General features: G+C 36.1%; 1 protein-coding gene across 2 annotated transcripts in view; it reads left to right on the top strand.

The window, feature by feature from the left end:
• Nucleotides 1-23,522, top strand: part of TLK1 (tousled like kinase 1) — a 181,876-nt gene that overhangs the window by 46,114 nt on the left and 112,240 nt on the right. For both annotated transcript variants that reach the window (XM_069079680.1, XM_069079679.1), the window contains exons 2-3: nt 12,581-12,699; nt 18,519-18,590. In XM_069079680.1, coding sequence (XP_068935781.1) covers nt 12,586-12,699; nt 18,519-18,590 — 186 coding nt within the window. In that variant the 5' untranslated portion in view covers nt 12,581-12,585. The remainder of the gene's footprint in view (nt 1-12,580; nt 12,700-18,518; nt 18,591-23,522) is intronic.

The raw sequence follows: 23,522 nt of genomic DNA, 5'->3' as shown, positions 1-23,522 counted from the left end.
CCCTGCAACAACAGCACTGTCCTTCACCAGTGGACAGTATTCACTCTCTGTCTGCAGGACAGTCTCAGGGCTTCTTAGTGAACAGCCAGGTTCCAGGACTTCTTCAACAAAAGGACTGTCTTTCACCAGTGGACAAATCTGACAAAATAACATCAAAACAGACAGACAAAGTACCAGCAAAACAGCCATGTCTCCTCAGTCCTTGGCAGCTCAGGGGACAGGTCTCAAAAGTCCAGGGCAATTCAAAGCGGCCACCAGCAATTCTCTTAGTCTCTCTCCCTCCACAAGGTGCTGCTTCCAAAAAAATAAGTTCTTCTGCCTCTCTCTTGTCTCTCCAAATCTACGTCACCAGCTCCTCCCAGTTCAGGACTTTCTTTTCACATCAACAAGCCCATCCCACAGGTGGGATTAACAAGCTCTGGGTTTTAACACAATCAATTTGAAAACCAAGCCAATACAGGGGAATCTTTAAATGCCATTACTATCACACCAGGTAGCACAGCGAGTAAGAGCACTGGCTCCAGTGTCGGTATGACCTGGGAATCAAATCCAGGCCCAGATACTTGGCACACACCCACAAACACCTGGCCGTGTAACCTTGAGCAAGTTACTTAACCCCGATTGCTTAAAAAAAAAATTTACTAGGGCCCTGAAATTAATCATTATTGCATTTTTTTGTTTCCTTATTTGAGTGATGACCTCTTTTTTTCTCCTACAAACTGACTAAAATATGCAAAACATAAATTTTAAAATTTATTCATGTAGCTGACATTAAATATTTTGCTTGGTGTTGTATGAGCATATGAGAAAGTAAAATGTGGACAGTACTCTAAAGGAGCCTGTGATCTAGCATAGGAGATAAGAAACTTAAGTAATTACCATGTAAAGAGACATGGCAGTGAAAAGAAAAGAATATCTAATAAGGAATGAGGACTTTGGATTCTTGTCCTTTCTCTAACATTGGACACTCTCTGATCTTGGATAGTCCGCTTTACCCATCTGTACCTTGAAATATCTATAAAATGAGTTAGAAGTATAATCTAAGGGATCCAAAAGAGGGGAAGGGTCCAAGTGTACAAAAAATATTTCTAGAAGCCCTTTTTTGATTTTACTAAAGATCTGGAAACAAAAGGGTTTCTCATTAATTGGGGAATGGATGAGCAAATTGTGGTTGTAACAGAAATATTGCTCTGTAAGAAACGATTAAAGAAATGGTATCTGAGAAACCTTAGAAAACTTTACTAAGTAATACAGAATGAAGTGAGCAGAACCAGGAGAACAAGTTACATGGTGACAAAAAACATTGTAAAGAAAAATATCTTTGAAAGATTTAAACTTCTGACATGATGATCAGTCATGATTCTAGGGGACCAACAATCTGTGCTACTTATGAACTTCCAGAGGGAAGGTAATAGATTCCATTTTTTAGAATGACACCTAAATTTTTGGAAAAGGTAAAATATATCCCTTTTTGGGGGCTTGGTAATGCTTAATTTGTTAAAAGGTTTCATTTTTCTCTTTGTATTTGTGGGTGGAGTATTGGGTACAAGGAAGGTTGTCAGAATTTTTTTAAAAATAAAAAATGCTAAAGAGGTTTAAAAAAGGCAAGATTTGGCAATTGGTTGCATGTGTGGAGGTGGGGAGGGAGAGTAGTAGGGGGTAAGTGAGGGATTAAGGATAATGCCAAGGTTACTTAATCTATGTTAGTGCCTTTGAGGAAATAGGGAATTTTGGAAGAAGAGAGGGTTTTAGGGAAAAGATAATCAGTTCTGTTTTGGACCTGTTGAGTTTGAAATTTCTCTGGGATATCTAGTTTGAAGTATCCATTAGGCAGTTGGTGAGAGACTTTAGAGAAGAGACTATGGCTTGGGTATATAAGTCTGCATAAATATGATAGTTAAACCTATGTCAGCCACTGAGGTTGCCAAGAAGAAGGGGAAGGAATGGGGGTGGGAGGAGTTGGAGGGCGGGGAGGGGACAGAAGCTGAGATGGCCCAGAACAGAACCTTGGGGAATACACACGGTTAGAGGAGTGTGATGTGAGGGACGATTCAGCAAAGGAAGGATCGATCAGACAGGAGAAAAACCGGGAGAGATTAGTGCTACCAAAAGCCCAAAGAAGAGAGTCCAGTCCATCCAGGAGTGTATAGTTGTTAACAGTGTTATGTGCAGCAGAAAGGAAGATTAGGATTGAGAAAAGACAATCAGATTTGGCAATTAGGAAGTCATTGGTAACTTTGGAGAGAACAGTTTGAGTTGAGTTTATGGAAGTCATCTGCCAAATTGCAGGCAGTTGAGGAATGAGAGAGAGAGAAGAAGCAATGGCAGGGAATATAGATGGCTTTTTCCAGGGATTGTGTGGAGAAAGGAAGGAGAAGCCATTCATTTAAGTTCAGCCAGTGTTTATTAGCAACTTAGTCTGTCTAGTACTGTTCTAGGTGTTAGGAATAGAAAGACAAAAGGAAAAAAAAATAATCCTTTCCCCTTAACAAGCTTATGTTCTTCCTGGCATTATAGTATACAAATGTATAAATTAATATAAGATAATTTGAAGGCAGAGAGAGTACTAACCAAGGACCTCAGGAAGAGGTTTCCAGAACCTTGAAGTTGTGAGGGATTCTAAGAGGTCAAGAATTCTAGGAACGGGGTTCGTCTATGCTAAGGCAGGATTGAGAGACTGCTGAGATAAGCCAGTTTGGAAAATAAAGTGTGTAAAGGAGGGCAGTGTTAAGTAAATCTGAAATGATAGGCAGGAGACATTTCAAAGGACTTTAAATGACAATCTGAGGAGTTTGTATTTGACTTACATTAAGGCAGTGTACAAGTAGAACTGAATTCCACTTAATGTTTATATTCAGCTAATGAAACTTGGAAATTGTCAAGGATTCAATAATAACAAGAGTAAATGCTTGAACCTAGCTTTTCCGGACTCCATGACTGTCTCTTCATTCACTATGCCATGCCTCTCAAATTTCTTGAAGTTTAAAATTTGGATTCAATCTTCTCCATTTAACATTAATTTTATAGTAAGTTATTAATCCATTGCACTTTAACATTTTTGACCTATCTCCTTTCTCTTCTGTATTTGGTTTGTATCATGATTAAAGTAATGGTAATAATGATAAGAGCTAACAATGGTTTGTAAGTATTGCTTTATTTGAGCCTTATTGTGTTTTGGCTCCAGGTTAAGCACTCCTATCCTAGGCTATTTCTCAATAACATTAAAGTTGTCTGATGATAGAAGTAGCTTATTTGTAGCCAATTATTTTGTTATCATTAGTTTTTTGTTTGTTTTATACCTCTTTTATGTATGGAAAGAGCCATGGAGTTGAAAGGGGAAGAGAATCCTGGATTCAGTCCTTCTTTCTTATCACTTTTTTAGGATTAGGATTATAGGTTCATTGATTCAGTTCTGAAATGGGTTTTAGAGGTCATTTTAGCTCAGTTTCTTCATTTTACATATCAAGGAAACTGAGATTTAGGTACACCGCCATCTTGTTCCCTGTAAGTCTGCTCTTATCTATGCTAAATAACCCCAGTTCCTTCAACTGATGCTGATATGGTATGGGATGGCCTCAAGGCCCTTCCCCATTAGGGATTCCCTTCTCTGGATATGATAGCTATGTTCAAGTATTTGAAGGATTGCCTCCAGGAAAGGGGATTAAGCATTTTCAGTTTTGCTTCAATGAACTGAACCAGAAGTAATGCATGAAAATTGTGAAGAGGCCAACAACTTCTCTAAAAATATAACAACTGGGCTTTCTCACAAAGTAATAAATGGGTTCCCTCTCATTGAAGGTCTTTAAGGTGTTAGATAAATTGTTATGGTGACTCATCTTCATTAAGCATTGGACTAAGTGACTGCTGAGGTCCCTTCCAACTCAAAAATTCAATTATTTTATGACTTATCCTTGAGGAAACCTGGCTTAAAATCATGGATCTGCAATTTATTAGCTGTGTGACTTTGAGTAAGTTACTTCACATACCTGAGCCATGGTTTATTTGTGTAAAGGAAAGATAATGATATATGCCCTTTATCATGTTATAGTTTTGTGGAAAAACACTTCATAATCCCAAAGTGCTATAGAAATGTGAACTATTATTCATCATAAGGAAACACTTACTAATAATTAGAGCTGTCTAGAAGTGGAATATGTTGCTTACTCATGATGTCATTGAGTTCCTCATTGGAAATCTTGAAGTTGAAAGTAAAGGCTTGTGATAGTAATGGAATATAAAGATTCCTCTGTATTGGCTTGGTTTTCAAACTCATTGTGTTAAAACCCAGAGCTTGTTAATCCCACCTGTGGGATGGACTTGTTGACTTGAAAAGAGAGTCCTGAACTGGGAGGAGCTGGTGACGTAGATTTGGAGAGACACAAGAGAGAGGCAGAAGAACTTTTTGGAAGCAGCACCCTCATGGAGGCAGAGAGAGAGACTGAGAGAATTGCTGGGGGCCACTTTGAATTGCCCTGGACTTTTGAGACCTGCCTCCTGAGCTGCCAAGGACTGAGGAGACATGGCTGTTTTGCTGGTACTTTGTCTGTCTGTTTTGATGTTGTTTTGCCAGATTTGTCCACTGGTGAAAGACTGTCCTGTTGAAGAAGTCCTAGAACCTGGCTGTTGGCTAAGAGCTCCTGAGACTGTCCTGCAGACAGAGTGAATACTGTCCACTGGTGAAGGACAGTGCTGTTGTTGCAGGGGTCCGGGAACCTTTCTGTTGGTTCAGAAGCCCTGAAGAAGGATTTTCTTGTTGTATGTTTACAGAAATCCTGGGAGAGGGTTTTGCTAATGTTTTCAGGGGTTCTAGGACTGTTCTACAGACAGAGGATGAATTAATGAAGGGACTGGCAATGTATCTTGTGGCCTTGCTAAGCCTTGTCCCCCCAGGAACTAAGATTGCTGAGAACTTACCTAGATGAAGAAAAGACCTCCATTTGGTTATTAAGTGCTGTGCTTAAACTTGATGTAACTCTGGGGTAGATTCAATTGTGATCCAGGGGTGGGGAACTTTTGACCTTTTTGTGTTCTATGATTGAACAAATGAATGTACTTTACTTATGGTTGGAAACTAATCTCCATTTGAGAAGAGGGGCTTTGTGGTGGACTAAATGAAGGTACAGCCTAGGGGTGGAGTAGTATTTAGAACAGGGACTTTGTAATTGATTGAATGAATGGAAGGTCCTGGGGTGGGGTAGTACTTGGAGATTATTTAATCACACTTAGTAAATGCTGTATTTGGAATGATGTCATGTTTTGATCTTCTCTGTTCTTGCTTTGTCACTGAATAAAATGGAGAGCACCTATGCTGGTATTCTGAACCTTGGGAAGTTGCCTTTCCTTTGCATTACATTACAAGGCTTGATGACCACTTGTTTTAGGTATGTGGTGGAGGAACATTTGTTAAATACAGGTTATACTCTAGGACTAGGTGATTTCTCAAAAGTTCTGTTCAGTTATAGAATTCTATAAAGCATTGATCATACAACCAGCTTTTTTCAGTTTTAACCCAGCAGCTTAACTTTTAGTGAACAAATTGTTGTTTATTTTCATTTAATAAGTATTTGAGTTTCGTCTAAGTGTATAAAAAGTCCAAATAAAATCTCATTCATTTTCTCTTTATTTTAGTTTTCTTTGGACACAAATCATGTTCAATATCCTCAAATTTCATTTACATAAATGAGTGGCAATCAAGAGAACTTTTTTGCTTGCTTTTCTTTATGGGAGTCAAGAGAAGTAGCTTAGTAGTTTGAGCCTCATTTCAATCGGGTTAAAATATAATGTAAAATATAAGGAACTTTACAAGGTTGTTTTAATTTGCATTTCTCTAATCACTAATGATTTAGAGCATTTTTTATGATTATAGATTGTTTTTATTTCTTCATTGGAAAACTGCCTGTTCATCTCCTTTGACTATTTATCAGTCGGGGAATGAGTTGTATTCTTATAGATTTGACAAAGTTCTTTATATATTTGAGATATGAGACCTTTATCTGAGGAACTGTCCATAAATTTTCCTCCCCAATTTTCTGCTTGCCTTCTGATCTTGGCTTTATTGGTTTTATTTGTATAAACTCTTTTTAATTTAATGTAATCAAACTTAGCCATTTTGCAGCTCACAACGCTCTCTATCTCCTGTTCATAAATTGTTTGGCTATTTTTTTCCACCCATGATTTTGAATAAAGATAATAAAGTATTCTTTATAAACTGACCTATCATTAAAGGGCTCTTAATTTTCTGAAGATGAAAGATTGTTAGGGAGATAATGGTTTGCTTTCCTCAGTTTCTTTAGTGACTATGAGAAGGGTAAAGTAGTTATAAAAGAAGAAAACAGTATCTGAATTGGCCTTAGTTCTTAACTCTAAAGCTGTGCAGTTTTTGAGGTAGCTTTTGACCATTCCTCTTTGATATAAATTCAGTCAATTTAAGTATAATTTTCTTTAATTCAGTTAAAAAAGCAGTTTTTAAATGAAGTGCACTGTTAGCTGCTGGGGATAGAAAGATAAAAACAAAGTAATACCTGCCAGCAAACAGCTTTATATTCTATTGGAGGGGAGAAAACTTGTGCACAAATATTAATTGTTTGAATGAAGGCCTAGGTGGTATATTTATCAAAGTTGAAGATGGTACAAAGTAGAGAGGGATAGCTTCTACCTTGGATGATAGAAGTGGGATCCAAAGATATCTTTGCAGACTGAAACAGTGTACTTACATGAGCAAATTCAATAGAAACAATTGTTTTACACTTGAGTTAAGCACAAGGACTTGATGGGAAACATGTGAACAGAGAGATATCATTGCTCAAAAGACTAAAGGGTTTTGTGGATTGCAAGCCACTTTTATTTCATCACTGTGGAGAATTTCTCTCAGTATGGAAATTGCCTTAACTTGTCAGCTTTTTCTTTGCATAGAGTTGTGTGGAGCACTGAGATGTTAATTGACTTATCTTTGGTTTTACAACTAGTATCTTTCAGAGGCTCAAACCCAGTATATTTATTCTTGACTCTTAAGACCAGCCCTTTATGCAATGCTTCTCTGTTTCAGACTTGGCTACCTTAGTGTATTGTCCAAAGCAAAGGGAGGACATGGTCTTACTGCATAACTAAAGTTGTGTTGTGCCCAGTGTTGGGTGTCACGTTTAAAAATTATCAATCAAGCAACAAACATTAAGTGCCTATTACATGCCAAGTATTATATTTATTCTCAAGGAACTTACATTTTAATTATGTTGACAAATTTTATTGCTAGAAACCGTGTCAGTGATGATAGCTTGAAAAAGGACTGGAGATGGGTGGTGTGGTGTGAAGTTCTTTATTGGGATATTATAGTCATCTTCAAATTGTTCAGATGGTTGAAATATGGAGAAGGGATTGCATGACTCTAAAGGACAAAAATTTAAGAAACATTTTTCCATTTGACAGAAGGAAAAAAAATTCTGATTCTTAGAGCTGTTCTAGAATGTAGTAAGATTGTTCATTATTGGAAATTTTTAAGCTAGAGACTTATTTTGGACAGATGTTACAGAAAGGATTAATGCTTCGAAGGGTAGAGGTTAAACTAGGTGATATGGAAATCCCTTCCAATTCTCTGTGTGATTCTATAATAATGTGTTTAAATATAAAAATATATTGTGACTGTCATGGAGTGATTAGGGAAATAGATAAATGAATTATTACTTTGAATCTATGATGGATCATTAAACCAGTATATTTTCAGCATTTTCTGTAGGGCTGTACTTTGTCAGTGTTGTCAGTTTTTTAAATGGAAAGATCCTTCTAAACAAAAGGTTTATCCATGAGCTCAATTCATTTTTCTTTAATATTTAGTATTTATTTAACTTTTTTTTGAATCAAAGAGCATTTATTTTATACTTTACTAAGAGTTTTTGTCTTGGATCTAACTAAACTTTGTGAAGCTACCTCAGAAGAGCAAGTACAGTGAAAGTGTTGGGAAGCAGACATAAATGGCAGGAAGGACTCTAAACAAGTCACAAAAGGAAATTTTCAGTAAGAAAAATTATAAAAATATCTGTATTTTTATGTGGAGGGAAAAAGGGAGAATGGGGAGTGAGGCTTTTAGGGAACAAAACCAGATTTTTTTTTTTTTTTTAGTTAAGTTAACCTGGGACTAGATTGTAACAAAATAGAAACAATACTACTATATTATACTATGTATTATAGTATATTTCTACTATAGTATTCTGGCCACACCCTTTTTTTCCTCTTCCAGTCTTTTCATCATCCTCACGACCTCTACCCCCACTACCTTGAAATTAGTTATTTGCACATAAATCTTTTTGATCCAGTCTTTATTATGTGCTGGTATATATGAGTATCAGCTGGGTAAACAAGGTAGCTAAGATCTGCCAGATAATCAGTGAAATGAAACTGATATTATGTGATAGAGTATTAGGATTCCTTCTCTTTAGTTATTCTTGATACATTTGACAGACACTTCCTCTCCATTCACTGATTCATAATTAGGGTTAGTTCTTTGTAGATTTTCAGTAAAAGCTATAGGAGCAAAATGGTGAAATATCCTTTACTGCCACTACCATTGCCTGTATGTGCACTGTATTGTTTTGAACCTGAACTGGGGCAAAAGGTTAACAGATATGAAACAACACCAAGCAAAAAAAACATACCATGAAACATAATTACAGTTATACTTTTCATATCTTGACTTTCTCCATTGCCACTCAATCTGTCTTCAATCAGCATAAGAATTTAAGTGGGAATTTTTGGGAGTTTTGTGGAAGTGTCAGATGACATACGAAGGCTAATAAATAACAGAAAAAAGTTTAGAAACTCAGAAATGCATAAAATATGTGTATACAGCATTGTATAATATCAACATATTTTATCTTTTAATATCATAAATACCAAATTTTATAATAAAGTAATGTAAAAGAAAAATCAAACTTCTTCTCTGGTATGAAGGGAGGGACAAAAACGGTGAATGTATTGGGAAGCAGACATGAAGTTGTTTGCTTAGATTTTCCAGTTGGGGGAGGGGAGCACTGCACCCCTAACCCCAGTGATGTGGAAAGGATAACAGTAAATGTGAAACTGACTATAAATGTCATGGGAGTTTAGAGAAGAGGAAGTGATTAGGGAAGGTAGTTTTTTTAGGGAAGCCCTTGTGAAAGAAGTATGACTTGAACTGAGCCTTCTGAAACCTTTGATAGGACTTGGATATTAATAGGTTAGAAGAAGGAGGACTTTTCTGGCCAGAGAAGCAGTATGAGCACATTTATACACAATTATCGTTTTAGGTACACATAGTTTCACTGCCATATTCTCATACCTGCTCAATTTATTTGCTCTGGTTATATACTCTGCCTGTCTTATTATAAACAGACTCCCTTTTATTCATCACCTTTTCCTTCTACTTCCTTGCCTTTCATATGTTGTTTTGTTGTTCATTCATTTCAGTTATGTCTGATTCTGTGTGAAGAGCTTCACATGCCAAAGAGAGGGGTGTATTAGGGAATCACTGGACTTTGTGGATAGGGTGTGACTTAGTCATATACGTATTTTTGTAGATCACTTTGGTGGCTTTGTGAAAGATTGATTGGAATGAGCAGACTTGACACTGAGACCAATTAGGCTTTCTAATAGTTTAATAGAGGTGATGAAAGCTATGTAAGCAGAGAAAAGCGGACTTGTTAAAAGAGGCAAGTTTTTCTAAAAGTTAGAATTGATAATATCTGGCAACTGATTGAATATGTGAGAGTGGGTGAGAGTCAATAATTATGCTGAGGTTTTGAACTTGGATGACTAGAAGGATGATGGTGCCTTTGACAATAATAGGAAAAATTGGAAAAGGGATAGGTTTGAGGGAAAGGGTAAGTTTTATTGTAGACATGTTGCATTTTAGTTGCCTATGGGTCATTGTGAGAAAAGGCCAAGATATTTAGCAAGTAAAAAATCATTTGCATCTTTGGAAAAATCACTTTCAGTTGAATGATGAAGATCTATGCACCTGGCAGAGATGGAGAAATGAAAGGATAGGAAGTGGAAATAAGGTGTGTAGAATGCCCTAGAAAGGAAGGAGAGATAGGATGATGGCTTGAGGGATTGAAGGGTCTAGTGAAGTTAAGTTGTTTGAAGGTAATGTTTGTAGGCCACAGGAAAGGAGCCAGTAGATAAGCAGAGGTTGAAGATTACAATGAGGCTGATTGAGGTAGTACTTTAATGGAGAAGATAAGAGGGGATAGAATCTAGAATACAAGTGATACAATGGGCAGAGCTCTGACCCTGAAGTAAAGAAGACCTGAGTTTGAGCCATGCTTCTGATAAATACTAGTTGTATATTTAAAGATAATTCAGTTAATGTCTCAGTGCCCCAGTGTAGCTTTTAAGTTATAGAGGAGTGTATGATCTGTAATAGTGAAGGGAATTTCCATACTGGGAGTAAATACCCACACTGATGAAATAAAAGTTTCAATCCAACATTCTGTTTGCAGTCCACAAAACAGTTTGATCTTTTGGGTTCAAATCCGGACTCTGACACCTACTAGCTATGTGATCCTGGGCAAGTCATTTATCTTCTGTTGCCTCAGTTTCATCATCAGTAACATGGGGATAATAATGGTACGGTCAGTTTTAATCATTTGCCGTAGTTATGTTCTATAAAGTCACATTGAACACTGAATTAGATACTGAACCATTGTTTCTAGGAGAAATACAGGTTAGGTTCCTGTGAGTCACTGATCACAACATTTACTTTGCCTCACATACAAATTAGCAATTTCCTCTTCCATTTTCTGGATGTCCTGTATTGTTGATTTGTTAACATTGAACTCATAGCCAATAGCACTATATAACTCATGCCTGAATGAAGCTTATCTAGTATATTTTCTCTGTAAGGCATATCCCAGTCTTCTTACACTTAGGAACACCAGATAGCGCTTAAGCACTATGCTTGAGGGCTATTTTAAACAGCAAAATCACTAACAAAAAGCATGAAATATACAGAAATCATTGCAGTAACTAGATCTGGAAAAGGAAACTTGTTTATAGTATGAGAGCTGAAACAAGGAGGCAGAACATCTCCTTATTTGACCTCAGCTGGAAGTATGTACATTGGGTGACTCAAATTTCTTGCCACTCTGGGCATGATTATGAAAGTTCTGCAAGTATTGATTTGGGATTTATAAATAATTTTTAGGGAGTAGGTGAATTCACAAATGCAAAATCTGCAAGTAACGTATCTACTTGTAAGGATCAAATAAAATAATATTTGTAAAGCTGTATATCAGTGTTAGCTATTATTATGTAGAATGGCTGTCTTGGTGGGAATGTGGGATAACTTTATTATAGACTAAAGGAGGAGAACATAGGGGATAATAAGCAAGAAGTTGTAAGAGAGATAAGGGGAAAAGGGAGCTTTCTAGAGTCCTGTTGGATGACAAACAGTATACACTACTAGATGGAAGTTTGAAAGTGCTTCGAAAGGAACAAGTAAAATGGGAGCTAATTGGAGCAGGAGGACCAAATTTAAGATCTTTGTAAAGTTGAAAGGTCTCTCTCTGTTTGAAGGCAGTGCAGTTGCAGGGCTAGAGGAGCTAGCAGATTATGCCAGCCTGGGCCAGTGCAAGTATAGGAGCAAAGTCCATCAGGAGTTAGACATGGGATTAAGGACACAAAAGGAGTAATTGTTCAGAGATTTAAAGGAAAAGACATGGAGAATTAGTGTAGGTACAGGAACTCAACTAGAATAACCTCCTCTTATTGAAGTAGAGGGTAAGAGTAGATTCATTGGTAATGGGTGGAATGAAGTGCTTGAAAAGTCTAGAAGGCTCAGTAAAATAGCTAATCAATCCCACAAGCATTTATTAAATGTCTGTTATATATAAGACATTGTGGATAAAGATAATGTAGGGAGTTGATGGGAAATTAACAGGAGAATAAACTGTTTTCTGCAGATCTTAGTAAAAGAATAGGGATAAAAGAATTATCAAATAGTAGCAAGGGCTCTTTTGAAGATAGACTGGTATAATTTGTTGTGGCCTAGGTCTGTAGGAGATTACTTTGTTTATCTATTTCCCCCACTTTTAGTCACACCCTAGTGATTCTCAGAAAGTTTTGATTAAAATTGGTTTTTCATTTCTACATCTTGTGCCATTTTAAAATTATATAACTTGGTTCTTAAAATGACAGTTGAAGGCAGTTGAATGACATTTGAAGAACCTTTCATTCCTCAACATGAAACATCTTTCATTCTGATATTTGAGTACCTATGTGCAGAGTCCTTTGTCAGGTGCTGAGATGAGATGGCTTTTTATAAAGTGTTGACATTAATAATTTAGGTATAATTTGGGAAAGAAGATCCACATAATTGAAATAGTTACATAATGGAAGGGCGGGTGGTATGATTAAACACCCAAATAAGTGACCATAAAAGTGCTACAGTAATTCAGAGAAGCATTTTGTATAATAGGACGACAACATACCATTTTCTGAGAGTTGCTGTTGTATAAAGTCATTGTTAAGATTGGTATGTTTGTATTTCATTTACTTGAACCATTCATCTAATCAATGGCAAACCATAACTAACTAGATATATTTTTCATAGGTGCAATGGATGAGCTTCACAGCTTAGATCCAAGAAGGCAAGAATTATTGGAAGCTCGATTTACAGGAGTTGTAAGTGGAAGCACTGGGAGCACTGGAAGTTGCAGTGTTGGAGCTAAAGTAAGTGTTGCTTTAATAAACACTTTTATTTATATTGAGTTATTTAAATAGAGTTTTCAAAGGATCCCTTTATTTTGTAGGAAGAAGTTAAGACATGTTAATATGTATGAGAGAGTGATTTTTATGTCAGGTTTCACTATTTTGCTTACTTTATATTTTCTTGTAACTTCTTTGAAAGTAAAGTCTCTTAATTCAAATATATAATATGCATTAACTAATTCCTTGGGACAGTCTATTTGATTTTATTTCAGTAAATATTAAGGCACTCTGCTAGACATTGAAGGTATTTATAAACATGACGTACTTTTTACTCTCAAGGAGTTAATATCCTTGGTATTATTTTATTTTTTATGCTCATCTCCTGTGAAGCTTCTAGTGGATAAGATTTGAAAATAGCCTATTCACATATAATTGAAATGTTCCTTGAATCAAGGTGCTTCTTTGCAGTATGGAACATTCTTAATCTTTCTTGGGTTTAGTGAACTCTCCTGTTTTCATCTGTGCTATAACATTCCTGTTAACTCAATTTGCTTTTGTTCCTTTTTTACTTATTCACTCTAATCAATCAGTAGTAGTTATTGAGTGCTTTTTGTCTAGAGCTGTGCTGCACTAGGTTTTAGACATAAAGATGATATTAAAGTCAAGAACCCTCCTCAAAGAATGTATTTAGGAAGACATCAATATATATGAGCCACAGGAAAAAAAATGTTAAACTTTGACTGAGACTTTGGTTTGTAAAGGGACAAACCACTCTGGGCTTCATGGAGGTAATGGGACTTGAACTATGTCTTAGAGAATGGGTAGAATCTTGATAAGTAGAGGTTGAGAAGGAAGACATTTGGAGCACACCATATATGCAAATGAAGAGCAAGAAAGAACATGACATATCCTTGGGAAGAATGATTGGCAAAATGAGATCAAGCATGGATAAGGGGTTATAGTAATTAAGTGAATAGAATGGTGCCAGATTTAGTAAACATTATAATAAAATGGTTCAAGATCTTTTGGTATCATATGCTACTTTTGAAAAAAAATTTATAACTTTGTAACTTTACAAAGGGAAAGCCTGTTGATATATCCAAACCACTTAGTGTAAGATTATGCACATGTATTTAATTTACTCTTAGGTTAGGAAAATGAATTACAGTATTCCATAAATTGGAAAAACCAAATTATTAACAGTTTATCTAACATTTTGCCATTTTCTTTGATAATCTCAATAACTTTGCAATGATTTAAACTTAAAACACATTTTCAAAAAGCTACTTCTATAAGTTACCATTTATTTCTCTCTATGTTCATGATTCTTCATTGTTCATGTGAAATACAAATTTTTATGGAAATCTCAGAAAATTCCTTTGAAATTTTAATCTCAAATAATAATGTGATCTTCAGAGTGTCTGGTTTTAGTTATACTCTACCTTCAAAATTTAGGATGATAGATTTAGTGGTCAAGGGAAAAAAGAGATCATGTAGTTCCAGTCTCTGCATTTGAAAAGTAATGAAATTGAGAACAAGAGAAGTTAAATGATATGATCAAGGTAACACAGATTTTAAATTTGAAACAGTCAAAATTATCTGCTTTGCTTTCTATATCTCCTTTATGACTTGTTAAATTATTGATTATCTCGCTATCCATCATCTTTCTCCCAATTTTCTTTTTTTGGTGTGACTTCTTATTTTTAGATTGTTAAGCCATTTGGAATTTATTGTGGTATACACAATAAAATGGTGGCCTATCAAATTCTGTTGTATTACCTTTTTAAAAAAAAATCAGCCGTAGGTCACTTCAAATTCAGCAGTCATTTATTAAGCACCTACTGTGTGCAAAGGCATATGCTAGATGCTGGGTATAAAAAAAAAGACATTAGACCCTGGCCTCAAGGAACTTTTCTTCTGGGCAGATACCACTGTAAAATGGGGATAATGATAGCATCTATTTTCCATAGTTGTTAAAAGGATCACATGATCTCATACTTATCAGGTATTTACAAATATATCAAATGATTTTTGTAATGAGATATTTATAAAGCTTATCACAGTACCTGATGCATAATAAGCATTTAATAAATGTTTACTTCTTTTCTTCTCAAACTTTTTGTAAAGGGGCCTTAGCACCACTATACACTCTTTTTTTTTTTTTTGGAGGGGGGAAGGTAGGGCAGTTGGGATTAAGTGACTTGCCCAAGGTCACTCGGCTAGTTTTTGTGTTAAGTGTCTGAGGCCAGATTTTAACTCAGGTCCTCCTGACTCCAGGGCCACTGCTCTATTATTCACTGTGCCACCTAGCCGCCCCAACCACTATACAATCTTAAAAATCGAGGACCCCACAAAAATTTGTGGGGTTATATTTGTTGATATTTATCAATTGAAATTAAAATATATTCATCTTACTATAAAAAGTAGTTTTGACTTCATGAACCCACTGACCTCCCCAAGTGTTCTTAAATCACACTTCAAAACAGTTCATGTAGTGCATCCCCAGCCTGTCTCTTATTACATACTCAGATGCCCTTGTTTACTTTTTTGCTATAGTTTTGTAGCTTATCTGTGTACTTTTATTTTTGTTACTCTGTTTCCCATTTATCCTTGGATTCCTACATCTGAGCTAAGCCCTAATCCTTTTGTTTTATAACGTGTTACGTCAAGAAGGTGCAGGACCAAGGGTGGGCCTTAGGGTTAGTTTTTGGTTGCCACTACTGCTGTTGCATAGTCCCATTATGCTTTTTTTTTTTTGAACAGTTGAGGTGATCAGTAGTTTGTCTAGTTTTCTTTAAGGTATTGCAGGTTAATGTGATGCCAGGAAATGTGTCTAGCCCAGGGAGACTTGCACATGAGAGACCAACCCACCTATTTCTAGAAAGTATGGGCTGCTAGTAAATTAGCTGAGCCAGAGTTCATGTGCATGAAGTAGATGCATTGGGCTATTTATAATGTAAACCAGTACTTTTAAGACTAGCTAATACCAACTCCAGTAATGTTCTGGCAAAGTCTCAATGTATAGGGGACAGAGCAGATGTTCATTTTATATGCACTTCAACATACATTTATTTTGTTGCTGTTTAGTCATTTTTTTAGTCACATTTGACTCTTTGTGATGCCATTTGGGATTTTCTTGACAAAGATGTTGAAGTGCTTTTCCATTTCCTTCTCTAGCTCATTTTATAGATGAGGCAAACAGGGTAACATAGCTAGTAAGTGTTTGAGGCCAGATTTGAGCTAAGGAAGATGAGTCTTCCTGACTCCGGGTCTAGCATTCTATCCACTGGGCCATCTAGCTACCCCACCCCCCTCGCCGGCCTTCCCCCCGCAATTTATTAAACACTTATAATATATGTGAAATATTGCTCTGCATATATACAGAGTTGAGATAAGATACTGCTCTTTCTACTCATGGAGCTTACAGAGTTCCATCAAGAGATGGGACTTCTACAGATAATTTTAATACATAAATGCATTATGATGGTGTATAACAAGCTCAAAGCATACTATTTTTCACTTTCTCACTTTATTTTTTTTGTGTGTTTTTTTTGTCTGTTTTCTTTCAGAACATGGCAAATATGGAAATACATTTTGCATGGTTGTGCATGTATACCCCATATTAAATTGTTTACCATCTCAGAGAGGGGAGAGAGGGAAAAGAGAGAATTTGGAACAAAAAGTTCTTTTAAAAATGAATATTAAAATTTGTTTTTACATGTAATTGGGAAAAATAAAATAATTTTGAAGTTTTAAAAAATGATGGTATCAAGAGCCCAAGAGCATCTTCATGCTGCAGCGAGAGGCGCTGGGGGAGGGTTTGGGGAGAGAATTGCATTGGAAACAAGATGAAACATAATAACAGTATCCTAGCCTTGTGTAAAGTTTCATGGTTTATTGACATTTGCTCTATCCTCTAAAATATCATAGTGAAGATGGATAAAGTGCAGAGAAACTAAAATCATCGAGGAGGTGGAGATACTTTCCATTTGAGCATAGACTAAAAAAAGATCATGGCTATTCTATCTATAGATATAGGCTAAGGGGTCATAATAGAACTTTACAAACTTATGAAGAAAATGGATAAGCTTGATTTGGCTGTCTGAATTCTAAATTACCGTGTTTCCCCGATAATAAGACCTATCCCGAAAATAAGCCCTCTCCTTACTGTGTAAGATTCCTCTAAAATAAGCCCTCCCCCGAAAATGAGCCCTATTGAGATTGCTATTGTAGTGAAGGTGATCCCCTGCGCTACACGCTATATTACGGTACCCTCTGTATGCACCGTCTCCCCCCCCCCCCCCCGTGAAACGCTCCGAGCTACATCCAATCAGAGCTGCAGCAGTGAGCGCATCATCCTGTTCTTCCCCAGTGATTTGCTTATTGAATAAAGCCTTTAGTACATTTTTTGTTCACATTTACCTGTTTATTAAAATTGCTGTCAATGTTCATTAAAATAAGCCCTCCCCTGAAAATAAGCCCTCTGGTGTTTTTCTGTCCAAAAAAATAATAAGACAGTGTCTTATTATCGGGGAAACACGGTATAAGAATTAGATGCCATCCCTTTAATCTTTCAAGTAGAAAGGTATTGCTTTATTCGTCAGTTGGTTCACTTATGGAACTTTTATTAAGAAGTTCGATTAACAAATCAGTTTTTTCTTCAACATTATTTTAAGATCACCAGCCCACATAAATCAGTGTTGAGTGAGCAAGAATATTGCAGTGGTGAGGGATTTCAAAGATATGTATAATTTAAAGAATATGAGCATTTATCTGGTTTACCTCCTTAGTAAGTCCCCCATCTCATCTTTTTATCTATCAGGCTTCTTGCACTAGTCAAGTAACAGATAATCTCCCTCCGTTGACAAAAAGGATAAATAAAAGAGGCTTCTAAAAGTGAGGTTATTTTTCTACATGGCCCCAGATTGAATTGCTTTAGATTCAGTTTTTGTTTCACTTACTCTTCTTATCCCCTTCATTCATCCTCTTGGTGTCCCCTCAATCCCTAGGAAAGAAGGTTCTTTTTCTCAGGATGAGCTACTCTGTCTCAAGGTTGAAGCTATATTAACTTTAAAATCTATTCCCCCTTACTATCTTCTTGTCTCCTTGACTAAAGTATACATGTATTTGTTCGATAGGTATTTAATGAATGTATTTTATAAATACTTTACCGTTTTGTTCAGCTTTCCAGTCTTTTCTCTGATAGCTATTCTGGGGGGGGATCTGATCCTTGTCCTTGATCTTAATTTATGTTTTCTGCTTCAGCCTGAGGTCCTGGATTCTGTTAGCATTATATTCTTCTTTGAAATCTTCTTTTCTGGTCTATGTCTTGCAGTTCATCTGCTGCCCTAACCTTTACAAATAACTGAATCCTGGCTGAGAATAATTTAAATTTCCTTCTATTCTACTTACACCCAGCTCATGTATTTATAGTGGGAATTGGTTATATCAAACTTGTTACCTAAATAAAGCTTTTAGGTTTAAAGCAACACTTGTAGGCATTCTTTTAAGTTCTTTTTCAAAGTGCAGTTTTTTATATTTTAAGTGAAATAATACCAATTTGAGAATGAAACTATTTTGTCATATTTAATATGACATTTTTATTATTTTTATGACTTGTTTCTTTTTGATTTCTTTTCAGTATGGTTCTCATTCCTTTGAAAAGGAAAAATAAATTATTAATTATATAGTACTTAAGGATTTAGATGAATGGAAATTTTATTTTTAGTTTATTATTTCAATATTTATAGCCAAATTTAATGCATTCCCTTATCATTATGCTTACATATGATTAGACTTTATTGCTTTTTTTTTAACTTAAAGTTTTTTGTTTTTAACAGGCATCAACAAATAATGAAAGTTCTAATCACAGTTTTGGAAGCTTGGGATCTCTAAGTGATAAAGAATCAGAGGTATGTAGTTGTGTATAATTCTGTTAAAAAATCTGCATCACCTTTGCTAAGTAGATATTTTTCTTTTCATTAATTATGCTTGTCCTGAAGGTTAATATTTAAAGTTCATTGAAATAAAACATACCATAAAGAATAAAACTTACTCTTATCTACAAATTGTAGTAATGTTGGCAGTTAAAAGAAATTATGGTCTGGATATATAGGTGACCTTAAATATTGGCTATATAAAATGTTTTTGGTCTTGAAATTAGAAAGTTGGCAGAAATAATTTTAGGATGTTAAGGTGATTTTTTTTCAAGTAACATTGAATATATGTCAACATTTCTTCTTTATATTTATTCTTAAACCTTTTTAGTTTCATCCTGAAGTATTTGTTTCTTGTGTGTGCATGCATGTAAGCATGCTTCCCTTTTGGTGGGGCACAGATATTCCTCTTTTTAGATTTTGCTATTGGTGTTCATTCTTTTATATAATTAAAAATCTAAAGAATTTCTCTTCTTCTTTCCTTCATGAAAACATGTATTGAATAAGCACATATTTGGAGTTGGGGTATAGATCAATTTTGAGCATGCTGTACTTAGTAGCATCTTTTAAAACACATTTGTGTTGGAAAGTCTTGAGGTATTCTTAATAGTTGATCATGCATTTTCAGTTTTGGTTGATTGATCCTTTGGAGTTTCATCTCATTAGATGTTAAGGCAATCTGGCAGTCTTTCATTAAATAGTTAATACATTTCTTAGTTTTTCCCTATCAGTGTAACTGCCTTCTGACTTTGATCTATTCTAATCTTTGTTTTTCTTGGGTTAGTGTAGCTATATTGTGTTGACACTGAGCATCAACAGGCTTTCCAGCACTCATTAACTATAGATTTGGTATTGGTTTTTAGTGGAGAGTACTGAAAAAGCCATCTTCACGTTGTGTGGCATTCATAAGCATCTGATCTTTTATTGCCTGGATCATTTTATGGAGTAATATACGGGCATCCTCAAACTTCAAAGGAGTGTGGCATAGGGCTCTGACTCATCAGGCTTTCCCTTCCACAGAGACAACTGGCAGGCAGCTGAAAGGACTCTGTACAAGTGAATGGGACATTATCTGCAGTAGGTTCCCTTGAGGTAAGCTTTAGCAGGCCCTCTTGAAACCAGTTATCACAGATTAGATTTTTATATTTAGTATGAACTGGGGCCTCAATTATTTTTAGGTTTAGGTTTAGCTAAAATAGAGATTCTCAGAAGCTGTGGTTATGAAAGATAATTTCACTATCACTTCCCAGAAGTTTGAGGCACTTCTTGATAATTCCATAGTATTAGCTATGTTTGATAAATTCACATACCTCTCCTATTTTATAAACATTTGTTTGGTCAAGTCCAGTAAGGCGTATTTTAGACATAGTATTTAATTCCTTTTCATTTAAATAGATGTTCCTATTTGGTTTTTATTGGGAAATATTAGTGAATAAAGATGTAAGTCATTTATAACACTGTCATCTTTTTTCCATGTTGTTTTGCAGGCGCCTTCTTACTTCCAAATAGATGTAATAGATTTCAGCATTTAGGGCTTATTTACGAGGAATCAACTTTTATAAGAATAATTTTGTTCTTTTTAGAAGACTTCCAAGAATGACTTAAGTTTAGTATGTACTTATAATGTAAAGTGTGGTTTCTTGGTTGGGCAGAGTGCCTTTTGCTATGTAATTTTGTTAGTGCTATTCAGGGTAAGTGATGTGACCCATTCTTTATGTGATATAGTTTTAAGATTGTGACAGTCCTAGTTTTAAAAACTTTCATTTGTACCTGATGAATCAGGTAAACCCTTAAATTAATTTCCTGCCTCCCTAGTGGAGAAATATCATTGGAATGACTGCTTTGTGATAAATTTGTCATAAGAGTTGATTTATTGATTTTTATTTCTTTCCTTATTAAAAAAATACTGAAACGACCTAGAGAATAAACCTCCCCTTTCCCCAAACCTGCCACCACCACCCCCTCCTGCCCCCAAAAGTCAAAGATGTGTATATTTGTACACATGCTTATATATATGCTTCTGGGGAAACTGGTTGAAGTCATTCAGTCTTGTCTAAGGTGCTACTGATGGTAGGAGGAACTTATGGCCCATATTGACCAGACCTCACACATCTGCCTGCTGATAGGTCTCTCTCCTTTTAGTCCATCAATAAACAGTCATTAAGTATTTACTACATACCAGGCACTATGCTAAGTACTGGGATAGCAAAAAAGGCAAAAGACAACCCTTGCCTTCATAGAGCTCACAATCTAATGGGCTGGAGAACAGGAAACCAAATATGTACAAATAAGATTTATATGAGATAAAAAGGAAATAATAAGGGGAAGGCACTAGAATTAAGAGGGATTTGGAGAGGCTTACTGTAAAAAATAGGATTTTATTTGGCACTTGACTTAAGGTGGGGAAACCAGGAGGTGGAAATAAGGAGTGAGAGCAATCCAGATCCAGGTGTGGGAGAGACTCAGAGAAAATGCCCAGGGCTAAAAGGTAGTGTGTTTTGTTCATGGAACAGCAAAAGGACCAGTGTCACTGGATCAAAGACTATGTGAGGGGAAATAAAGTATAAGAAGGCTGGAAAGATGGAGGTGAGGTAAGTTATGAAGGGCTTGGAACATCAAAGGATTTTGTATTTGATCCTGAAGGCTTGTAAGGGCCACTGAAATTTATTAAGTAGGGATATGACATTGACCTTGTGTACTTTTTTGGCCAATGGAGGATGGATTGGAGTGGGGAGATATTTGAGGCAAGCAGACCTACTCTACTAGCAGACTATTGTAATAGTCCATGTTTGAGTTGATAGGGGTCATCACCATGGTGGTGGCAGTGTCAGAGGAGGAGGGGGGGAATATATGAGAGACAGCAAAAAGGTGAAGTCAACTGCCCTTGGCAACAGATTGGATGTGGGGGAGGTGGGGTGGCATGAGTCAAGGATGACACCAAAATTTCAAGTCTGGGGAGAATTGGAAAATGGTGGTACCCTTGACAGTAAAAGGGAAGATAAAAACAAAATGAGGGTTTATAGAGAAAGATGATGAGTTCAGTTTGGTTGTGTTGTGTTTCAAGCTTTCTACTGGACATCCAGTTTGAGATGTCTGAAAGGATGGAAAACTAGAGGTCAGCAGAAGGGTTAGGCCAGGATATGTAGATTTGAGAAACATCAACATAGAAATGATAGCTAATCCTTGGTTGCTGATGAAATCAACCAAGTGAAGTAGAATAGTAGGAAAAGAGGGCCCAGGACAAATCCCTTAGTGATACCAGTGGTTAGGGAGTATGAACTAGATGAGAATTCAGCAAAGGAGACTGAGGAGCACTCATGATAGGTAGGGGAGAACCAGGAGAGATTGGTATTCTGAAAACCTAGAGAGAAGAGAGTATCAGGGAGAAGAGGGAGGGTGATCAAGAGTGTTAGAGCCTGCAGAGAGGTCAGGAAGAATGATAACTGAGAAAAGTATATTGGATTTGGCAATTAAAAGATCATTGGTAACTGTGGACAGAGCACTTTTAGTGGAATGATGAGATTAGAAGCTGGAGAGAGCTAGGAGGAGAGAAAGTAGAGGCACCTGTTGTAGATGGCCTTTTCAATGAAGAAAACATTTAAGCATTTTTTTATCCTTTTTACTTTGCCTGCTTTATATTGAATTATGCCCTAACTTTCTCCACCTTTGCCCCAAGACACTTAGATACTTGTGTTAGCCATTGTTTTCCATGTGATTCAGGGTTAGCATATAATTATCTTGGTACCTAAAACTCTCCTTATTAGATGACCTACAATGTATCACTATGCCTTTTAGGGGCACCTAGGTGGTGCAGTAGATAAAACACTGGCCTGAAGTCAGGAAGATCTGAGTTCAAGTTCTGATTCAAACCCTTACTTGCTTTGTGGCAAGTTACTTAGCCTTGTTTGTTTTAGTTTCCTTATCTGTCAAATGAACTGGAGAAGGAAATGGCAAACCACTCCAGCATCTTTGCCAAGAAAATTTCATAAAGGGGTCACAAAAAGTTGGACATAACCGAACAACAACAATGCCTTTTATATTATTTCTATTTCTAGTTGTGAATTTTATTATTATTTTTTTTTACAAAGGAATATTAATGGAATGCATCCTTTTTATTAACTGGTATCAGAATATATATGTGGGCAATCTCAAACTCAATTGAGTTGTATTTCTAAACTTTTAAAGTTATTTATGATTTGGAATCTTTTCCCATTATAACAGTGTTAGAGTGAGTTGGTTTTTGGGATAGTCCATAAGAGCGTATTTAATCTAAATCAGTAATACTGGTTTCAAGTTCTGTGACATAAGAGCTAAGAGCTTGGGGTCCATGCTTCAGTTAGTAGGAAGGAAGACAAGAGTTCCCCTTTGGGTAGCTTTAGGATTAGCTCTCAGCAAGATTTTGAATGCTGAGTGGTGCAGTTGATACAACAACAGGCCTGAAGGCAGAAAGACCCGAGATTGACCCCAGATAAAAGCTAACCTCAGATACTTACCAGCCTTGTAAAACTGGGCGAGTCACTTAATCCTGTTTGCTTCAGTTTCCTCATCTGTCAAATGAGCTGGAGAAGGAACTGTCAATTCTCCATTATCTTTGCAAAGAAAACCCCAAGTGGGATCATGAAGAGTTGGACAAGACTTGGAACAGTCCAACAATAATAATAGCAAGATTTTGAAAAAAGTTCCCATTATAACCTTTTTACCTCTCTTTTTGTATTCCTGTTACATCCTGGTGACCTTTCCAAATGACTACTGGTATTCTCATGTCCAAAATCCCCATTTATCCTCCAAAATGTTCTCTGTTATCAAGTTACCTCTTCCTTTTTCCTTTTTTATTCCTCCACTCCCCAAATCTCTTATTCTCTCAATGTGGATTTATAGGTCATTTCGCTATATATTATAAATGTAACT

Source organism: Petaurus breviceps, unplaced genomic scaffold, assembly GCF_028583685.1.
Source record: "Petaurus breviceps papuanus isolate PSGF00001 unplaced genomic scaffold, PetGlider_PUasm1.0 91133, whole genome shotgun sequence".
NCBI lineage: Eukaryota > Metazoa > Chordata > Mammalia > Diprotodontia > Petauridae > Petaurus > Petaurus breviceps.
The sequence above is the reverse complement of the archived record's forward strand: the minus strand, read 5'-3'. Positions and strand labels throughout refer to the sequence as shown.